The sequence below is a fragment of the Vigna umbellata genome, chromosome 7, assembly GCF_029865625.1.
Source record: "Vigna umbellata cultivar VRB3 chromosome 7, Vumbellata_1.0, whole genome shotgun sequence".
Lineage (NCBI taxonomy): Eukaryota > Viridiplantae > Streptophyta > Magnoliopsida > Fabales > Fabaceae > Vigna > Vigna umbellata.
In genome coordinates this window covers 1,675,743-1,685,738 of record NC_142171.1, presented here as the reverse complement: position 1 = coordinate 1,685,738, position 9,996 = coordinate 1,675,743, and the positions used below count along the sequence as shown (strand labels likewise).

The 9,996-nt window shown below is 40.9% G+C and overlaps 1 protein-coding gene across 1 annotated transcript; it reads left to right on the top strand.

Annotated features, from left to right (window-relative positions):
- Positions 1–845: 845 nt before the first annotated feature.
- LOC148194916 (uncharacterized) lies at positions 846–2,583 on the top strand. Its single transcript, XM_088094970.1, has 2 exons — positions 846–2,082; positions 2,195–2,583. The coding sequence occupies exon 1, from the start codon at positions 861–863 to the stop codon at positions 1,521–1,523; it is 663 nt and encodes a 220-aa protein (XP_087951096.1). The 5' UTR covers positions 846–860; the 3' UTR covers positions 1,524–2,082; positions 2,195–2,583.
- The last annotated feature ends 7,413 nt before the right edge of the window (positions 2,584–9,996 follow it).

The following is a 9,996-nucleotide window of genomic DNA, read 5'->3' as shown; positions in this document are numbered from 1 at the left end:
CCTAAACCTTTTAAGATATTTTTGTATTTGTATTTTTTTCTAGAAAAGAAGAAGAAAAGGTTTTAGCACAAGGACGATGCGTGCGATCACACATGTGCCTAAACCTTTTAAAATATGTTTGTAAATTTTGTATATATATATATATAAATATTTTATTTTTATGTATTATTAAATATGCATTTTAAAATAAATAGATATTTAGAATAAATAAATAAAATAAAATAAAAAAACAAAAAAAAACAATAACGACAATAAAAATAATAAAATAAAAAAAACAAATAGAATAAGATAAATAAGGGAACAAAATGGAATAAACAAGGAAAAGCAAATAAATAAATAAGTAATAAAAATAAAACAAAAAGTGGGGGTGCCTAAATGAGAAACTGGGGTGTCTAAACTACCCTTTTTATTTTTTGTAAATGAACTGGGCCAAAACCCAAGCTAAAAGGGGGTGTGGAAGTGAGAAACAGGGGTGTCTATACTAAAATGGTTTCTAACAACGGACTGGGCCTAAACCCAAGTCGAAAGGGGTTCGAGATACGAATAACAGGGGGTGCAGAACCAAACTGTTTGATTTTTATTTTGGGCTCGGCCCAGCACTGCGGATGTATGGGGGTGCGCGGGTGAAGAATGGGGGTTGCGCAAAGAGGGCAGGGTCAGCGACAGGCCCAAGGCCTCTTCATTCTCAGATCTTTTTTGTTTGCCGAAACGAACGGGCTTAAGCCCAAACAGGATGGGGGTGTACATGGGAGATGGGTGTGTGCAAAGGGAGGATAGAGTCTTTTTTATTTTTTTGTTTTTTTTTAAAAAAAAAAAAAAAAAATTAGATCTGGCCCAAGGGTTTTTTTCCAAGCAGAAGCATGTGGGGTTCTGCCACTCTTCTCCTCATTCCGAAATTCAGAAAGCCTAGAGACCTAGAGCCTCTCTCCCAAACGATGCAGCCAAAGGACCTCCGCCTGTTCGCGCACACGCGCCGCCGCCTCGACCAAACCGGCCGCCGCCAGCCGCAAAACCTGGACGCCACCGGTACGTCGATCGCCGTCACAGACCCCATTGGTCGCCGCGGCCAGCTTCTCCTCTCCCCTTTCTTACCCGCTTCTCCGCGCGCGAGAGAGAAACTCTCACCTCTCCGCGCCATGCCGACGCCACCTTTCGGACCACGAACCAAGGTCGTGCCAACGATGCAACCCGCTGCCGGAGCCGTCGCCACTCGATCCAAGGCGTCGCCGGCGACACCAATCATCAACGGGACCAATCTGCGCGTGAGAGAGAAGGATCGTTGCTCCTCTGTGCTGAGTCTCCACCACCACGAACGAGACCAGCCACCGCCGACGAAGATGGCCACTGCTGCCCTCGCCGGAGCTCGCTTTCTCACCGACGCCGCTAGCGTCACTCTCCTCCCTCTCCATTCGAGGATTTCTTCAAATGCTAAACATTCCCCCAACATCACCGCCAGTGCTGGGGACGAAAGCGCTTTTCCCTCTCCTTTTCTCATTCCCTTTTTTTTGTCATTTATTGATTAGTTTGACATTGATTGATTCTTCCATCGATGTTTTGTCTACTGGGATTGGGAACGATGGGGGTGTGTTGTGTAGGCGTGAGTGTCAAGATGGCTATGGTGATGTGTGATGATGGTCGATGATTGGGTGAGGGGAGTTAGGCCGTGGTGTAGATGATGATGGGTGTTGGCCGTAGTACAAGGATGAAGATGATGGGTGTTCGAAGTGAGTGTTGGGGATGAAAAATGAAGAATAAAGATGAAGATGATAGGTGCTGTTCCTGTTTTTTTTTAGTGTTTTCTAGGTGCTGCTCTTGTTTTTTTTAGTGTTTTCTAGGTGCAAGCAGAGGAGATTAAAGTCTCGACATTGGGGGAGTGTATACTCATTTTCCACTGTCATTTGTATTTGATGAATTTTGTTGAAACTACATATTGGGTGCAGTTTTGATTAACAACAATTTTGATTAACAGAGGACAGCAAACACAACTGAATACATTGATTGAACACAATTTCATTCATCTTTCAGCAGGCATAAGGCAACATACATAGAGCATATGAACGAGCATGACCAAAGAGCTTGGATGTATGGAGACTTACCTTCGCAGCTTCAAGAGAAGATAAAACTTTCCTTTTTGTTTTAGTCTCCTTTTCTTTACTGGGTTCAATTTCCCCTTTCGTTCCCGACGTTATTGCAGGTGCCAGAAAAATATAGTGAACGTGAACAGGGTTACTGGACGGCAACGAGGTTCCGAGGATGGAGTTGAAAGCAATGAAAGTTTTTGTTCGTTTTTTCACTAAGGCTCCGTGTTCTCTCCTTCTAAGTGATGGTCTCCCCCCTTCTCCATAACCGTGATGAAAAACCTTTTTAAAAAAGCCAACCCAAACTTCTCCCCGTCCTGCATCCTGTGAGCTCTGGGATATCCTCTGGGATCTTCCTTTTGTTTTTTTTTCTTTTTCTTCATGTCTTCACTGTATTAGTTGCTAGTTGCAGAAGCTCGTTCGAAAAATCTTCCCCTTTGATGTATGCTTGTAGTCTTACGTAACAAATTTCAGTAAAAGGAAGCAAGACTTTTTCACGCTGTCACTGAATGTGCTCATTTTAAGCATAACTGTGTGTCGCAGGATGGTAAGCATGGTAAGCATTGCCTGACGCTTTGCGTCGTAGGAGGGGCAGCTTCATTGACCCTAGGATTTTTATTTTTTATTTCTATTTTTTTAAATTAATTTTTTTAAAAAAAAAGACTAAATAAAATATAGTAAAATAAACTAATATAGAAATAATGTAAGAAGAAACAAAATAGTAATAATACATATTATAACGAAAATAGAATTAAAATAATAATAAAATAAAGTAAAATAAAATAGAATAATAATGGAAGAAAAGAAAAAATATAAAGTAATATAATATAATAAAGTAAACTTAAAAAAATAAAAAAAATAATAAAATAAATAAATAACCAGATAAGATAAAAATAAAGAATGAAAGAAAAACAATACAAGAAAAATTACATAGAATGGGACAACGTAAGAAGCGACCTATTATTTAGTCAATCCGGACGAAATTAGGTGTTGACAGCTGCCCCTCTTTACTTAGATATTACCGGATAATATGAAAATTTGATATTTTCGTATTATTGGAGTAAAAGCTAAGTAAAGATAGAAATACTAATTTCGTCTGGACTTTAAAATGAACAAGGAAAAACAGGGAAATTAAAACAAAAAGAACAAGGCTAAGAGATTTGAGGTGTGCAGACCTCATGGAGGTCGTCATAACCCTATGGATGAATGAATGAGGTGTAACAACCTCGTGGAGGGTGTAACAACCCTATGGATGAATGAATGGGGTGTAACAACCTCGTGGAGGGTGTAACAACCCTATGGATGAAGAATGAGGTGTAACAACCTCGTGGAGGGTGTAACAACCCTATGGATGAAGAATGAGGTGTAACAACCTCGTGGAGGGTGTAACAACCCTATGGATAATGAAATGAGGTGTAACAACCTCGTGGAGGGTGTAACAACCCTATGGATGAAGAATGAGGTGTAACAACCTCGTGGAGGGTGTAACAACCCTATGGATGAATGAATGAGGTGTAATAACCTCGTGGAGGGTGTAACAACCCTATGGATAATGAAATGAGGTGTAACAACCTCGTGGAGGGTGTAACAACCCTATGGATGAATGAATGAGGTGTAATAACCTCGTGGAGGGTGTAACAACCCTATGGATAATGAAATGAGGTGTAACAACCTCGTGGAGGGTGTAACAACCCTATGGATAATGAAATGAGGTGTAACAACCTCGTGGAGGGTGTAACAACCCTATGGATGAATGAATGAGGCGTAACAACCTCGTGGAGGGTGTAACAACCCTATGGATGAAAGATTGAGGTGTAACAACCTCGTAGAGGGTGTAAAACCCTATGGATAAGTGAATGAGGTGTAACAACCTCGTGGAGGGTGTAACAACCCTATGGATGAATGAATGAGGTGTAACAACCTCGTGGAGGGTGTAACAACCCTATGGATAAGGAATGAGGTGTAACAACCTCGTGGAGGGTGTAACAACCCTATGGATTAAATGAGTGAGGTGTAATAACCTCGTGGAGGGTGTAACAACCCTATGGATCAATGAATGAGGTGTAATAACCTCGTGGAGGGTGTAGCAACCCTATGGATGAATGAATGAGGCGTAATAACCTCGTGGAGGGTGTAACAACCCTATGGATCAATGAATGAGGTGTAATAACCTCGTGGAGGGTGTAACAACCCTATGGATAATGAAATGAGGTGTAATAACCTCGTGGAGGGTGTAACAACCCTATGGATAATGAAATGAGGTGTAATAACCTCGTGGAGGGTGTAACAACCCTATGGATAATGAAATGAGAGTGATCATAGGTTCGACGATTGTCCTACAGAGGAGCGCCGTCGTAGAAGGAAAACTTGTATTCAAATTTTGAAACATTGGTAGATACTGATACGAACATTGAAGAGACTTAGAAGCAAAGGTTGTGTTAAACTTTTCACAACTTCTCTTTCCTTGCTTCTCATGAAATGTATGATGTAATGTCACGAGGGTGCATGAATGCATAAACACATGAGACCTTTTATTTCGTTCTCTTCTCTTGCCCTCCTCCTTTTTTTCTTTCTTTCCGTTTTTTCATTATTTGTTATTATTATTTTTTTTTTTTTTTGAAAATTCCATGTTTGGAACCCATTGTCAATATTGTCATCAAACTCGATGTACATTCAAAATGCATTCATTGAAAATAATGTCGAGAAATGGTGAGCCCTTTGATGAAAAGGAAAAGAGTGTAACTATTGGTTCAAATTCCCTTTATCGCTTTTTGCCATCCAAACTAGCTTGAACCCGAGAAAGCGTGAGAAATGGTTATGAAAAGTGGATGGCTGAATGACGGTTTGTGAATGATGGTTTTGTGGATGATGGTTTTGTGGATGTCGTTAATATTCCAACAATCAAGGCTTACAAACCTGCCCCAACTTTGCTGTGCACAATAAGTGTGATTTGGAGAGGTGGACAGGTCTAGGTAGGGAGGAATGCCCTAGTTTGACGATTCTCTCTTGACGGGAAGACTTCACATTATATTTTTTCATTTTTCCTTTATGCTGCTTTTCTCTTCTTCTAGTGATTGTGTCATTCACCACATCATTTCGTTCCAGAGTTAAGTTCATGAGAAAAATCAGGACAAACATTCTTCAGTCGGCGTGGACTTTAATTGGCTTGTACCGTGGCTAAAGGTCAAAGGGTTTTGAAAGAAACGGATAATGAAGGCCCAAATAAGTGTTTGACGGTCGAATTGTCTTAACAAGAATCATCTGCAATGTGTCGAGTCAACTGTCTTTAGGAGTTTGGAACTTCGGACGTCCTTTTATTTTTCATCATTTTTGTTTTGTTTTTTGTTTTTGTTGTTTGTTTTTTTTTTCTTCTTCTTTTTTCTTTGGCTTTCTTTTTTTTTTCTTCATTCGTCTCGTTGCCTCTACTGTGACCCTTTTTAAAACTTTTCTTTTTTCATTTCTCTTTTCCACAAATCTTCTCCTTGACTTGGATGCCCCTGACGTTCCTTTGGATTGACATCGATATGCTAATGATTCTTGTTGAGGGTGATGAAGAAAACCAGTTATAACTTACGGCTCAAAGGGGGTGCAACTGGATAAATTTCTTTTATCACTTGAGTGAAGAAAAATGGCCACACGTCATTCTGAAGTTTGCTCGCCCTACTTCCCCCAACCTTAAACCTGAAGTGAAACTCTGCAGCGATTGACAAATCAATTTAATTTTCTTTTTCTTTTTTTTTTTTTTCTCTTTTTTTTCTTATTTTTCTCCCCGATCGACGGATCATTGGGTACGCGTATCCTGATGAAAACTGCCCCAGTATTATATTCATGACAATCCTCTATTTTAAAGGGGAACGAGAAAGCTAGGGGTTCAAGTAGTATGAATGCAGATGCTTCAGTAGGAAAAGAACACTAGTTACTATGAATCAAGAAAAGACTCAACACTAGCATTTTTCAAAACTTTGTTTGCTTTTGCTTTTCGAAAGTACTATGCCCTCGGCAGACTTTATTGACAACGAATTCAACATGTGTCTTTTTTTTTTATTTATTATTTTTTTTTACGACATCCCTCAGGAACGAGTTCGTGCTCGATGGATATACCTGTGATGCTTTAATTATTATCACTTTCTTTTTCCTTACTTTACTTTAAAACCCAGTGCGACATGAATCGTGTCGAAAGAAAAATCGGAAAAGTTGAATAATGGATAAAACCGTATGGTATTTATTGAATGAAGTAACACAGAATACAACATAATTCAAAAACAGTGTTAATATCCCTTAGTGGCATCCCCTATCGCGGAATCATCATGCGTAAAACTTTTTTACCGCATCAGAATTAACCGGTAAAGGTAACTCCTCTCCATCCATCCTTGTGAGGATTAGTGCCCCTCTAGAGAATGCCTTTTTTACTACAAATGGTCCTTCATAGTTTGGGGTCCACTTGCCTCTGTGATCCTTTTGTATAGGCAAAATCTTCTTTATCACCAGTTCGCCTTCGTGGAACTCCCTTGGGCGCACCTTTTTGTCGAAAGCCTTTTTCATTCTTCTTTGGTACAATTGTCCGTGGCACACCGCTGTTAGTCTCTTTTCTTCAATGAGATTGAGCTGGTCAAACCGAGTTTGAACCCACTCAGCTTCCTCCAATTGGGTTTCCATTAAAACTCGTAGAGATGGGATTTCCACCTCAAACGGAAGTACCGCTTCCATGCCATACACGAGCGAGAAAGGTGTTGCCCCAGTTGACGTTCGTACTGATGTACGATATCCATGCAAAGCAAAAGGAAGCATTTCGTGCCAATCTTTATAGGTGACTACCATCTTTTGCACAATTTTCTTGATATTCTTATTAGCAGCCTCTACTGCCCCATTCATCTTTGGACGGTAAGGGGAAGAATTGAGATGATGAATTTTGAACTCCTCACATAATTCCGCCATCATCTGGTTGTTTAGGTTGGTGGCATTATCAGTGATAATCTGGTTAGGTAACCCGTATCTGCAGATCAACTCCTTTTTTATGAATTTGGTCACCACTTTTCTAGTCACGTTGGCATAAGAAGCAGCCTCAACCCACTTGGTGAAGTAATCGATCGCGACTAGTATGAAACGGTGTCCATTTGACGCTTTTGGCTCTATAGCTCCGATAACATCTATTCCCCACATTGAAAATGGCCACGGTGCAGACAACACGTTCAAGGTCGCGGGCGGCACATTGATATTGTCTGCATACATTTGACATTTCTCGCACTTCCTCACGTGTGTACAACAATCATTTTCCATGGTCAACCAGAAGTAACCAGCTCTCAAGATCTTCCTGGCCATTGAATGCCCATTCATATGTGTGCCAAAGGTACCTTCGTGCACTTCTTTCAGTATCATCTCGGCTTCCTTTGCATCCATGCATCTGAGGAGAACCATGTCATGATTTCTCTTGTATAAAATATCCCCATTTAAAATAAAGCTGCCAGCCAACCTCCTTAACGACCTTTTATCGTTCTCAGATGCCTTCTCAGGATATTCTCGGGTCTTAAGATAGTGCTTGATATCAAAATACCAAGGTTTACCATCTACCTCCTCCTCGATGAAATGGCAATATGCTGGCTCTGCATGGCACTTCATTTCAATCATTGGTAATTCTGCATCTTGGTCAACTTCAAACATCGAAGACAAAGTAGCCAAAGCGTCTGCCAATTGATTATCTTCCCGCGGTACGTGGTTAAATGTGATGGTGTCAAAATACTCCATTAATCCCCTGATGTAAGCTTGGTAAGGAATTAATTTCGAATCCCTAGTTTCCCACTCTCCCTTTAACTGGTGGATGACTAAGGCTGAATCTCCATATACATCCAGAATTTTCACTTTGGACTCTATTGCCGCCCGAATACCCATAGCGCAGGCCTCATATTCTGCAATGTTATTTGTGCAATTAAAGCATAATCTTGCCGTCAGAGGTAGGTACTGACGCTCTGGAGAGATGAGAACTGCCCCTATGCCATGCCCCATCACATTCGAGGCTCCATCGAATAATAATGTCCACGTTTCTTCGTCTCGGTTTTTTCTACCTTCTTCGAATAGAGCCATGATATCTTCATCGGGAAATTCGGGCTGCATTGGCTGATAATCGCTGATGGGTTGATGAGCCAGGTATTCTGCTAACGCACTCCCCTTGACGGATTTCTGAGTAACATACACGATGTCATATTCTGACAATAGCATTTGCCACCGAGCTATCCTTCCAGTAAGAGCAGGCTTTTCAAAAATGAACTTGATAGGGTCCACCTTGGATATCAACCAGGTTGAGTGACTCAACATGTATTGCCTTAAGCGATGAGCAGCCCACGCCAATGCACAACAAGTTCGTTCTAATGACGAATACCTTTGTTCGCAGTCTGTGAATTTCTTGCTCAAGTAGTATATGGCGTGCTCTTTCTTCCCAGCTTCATCGTGTTGACCCAACACACAACCCATCGACTTATCCAACACAGTCAAATACAAAATAAGTGGTCTTCCTGGCTCAGGTGGACGTAATACGGGAGGGTCTTGCAGGTATCGTTTGATTTTTTCAAAAGCGGCTTGACAGTCCTCGTTCCAAACCACAGCTTGATCCTTTCGTAACAACTTGAACATTGGTTCACACGTAGCGGTTAATTGGGAGATGAATCTAGCAATGTAGTTCAGTCTACCCAAAAAACCTCGAACCTCCTTTTCTGTTCTAGGCGCAGGCATTTCTATTATCGCTCGCGCCTTATCAGGATCCACTTCTATCCCCTTTTGGCTAACCACAAAACCCAACAATTTCCCAGATTTCACTCCAAACGTGCATTTGGCGGGGTTTAACCTGAGTTTATACTTTCTCAATCTCTCAAATAATTTTTTCAAGTTGAGAACGTGCTCTTCTTCCGATTCAGACTTTGCAATCATGTCATCCACGTAAACTTCGATTTCCTTGTGCATCATGTCATGAAAGAGTGCCACCATCGCCCTTTGATATGTTGCCCCGGCATTCTTGAGCCCAAAGGACATCACCTTATAACAAAAAGTTCCCCACAGCGTGATAAAGGTTGTCTTTTCCATATCTTCTGGCGCCATTTTGATCTGATTATATCCTGAGAAACCATCCATGAATGAAAATAGCGAAAACTTGGCTGTGTTATCGACTAGAGTGTCGATGTGCGGTAGTGGGAAATTGTCTTTTGGACTTGCACGATTCAAATCACGGTAGTCAACGCACATTCGAACTTTACCATCTTTCTTGGGTACTGGTACGATATTCGCCACCCATTGCGGGTATTTCGCCACAGCCAAAAATCCTGCATCAAATTGTTTCTGCACCTCTTCCTTGATTTTCAAAGACATCTCAGGCTTCATTCTCCTTAGTTTCTGTTTGACCGGGAGGCATTCCGGCTTAAGAGGGAGTTTATGCTGCACGATATCGGTATCCAAACCGGGCATATCATTGTACGACCAAGCAAACACGTCCTTAAATTCCTTCAATAGGACACGCAACCTTTCTCTTATTTCCTCTTTCATGGTTGTGCCGATCTTGACTTCTTTTATCTCGTCTTTCTCACCCAAGTTGAGTATTTCGACATCTTCCTGATAGGGTTTTATTTCTTTAGACTCTTGTTCCACTAACCTCATTAGTTCTGGAGAGGGTTCCGAACCATCTTCATAATCATCTTCCGTATCATCGACAGGGTGCTCCAGATTAGGGATATCGACATTGTTATTTTCAAAATATTCATTGTCATATCTGCATTATTTAAGTTTTTGAAAAAAGAATAAATAAACAAAAAACGATGGAGGAGGCTAAATGAGGATAAACACGATTCAAATATCACACTGAAAGCAAAATAAAAGCGTCAACCCGTAAGTCATGAATCCTAAAGCCCCGGGTAAAGCGATAGGATCAATTAATATA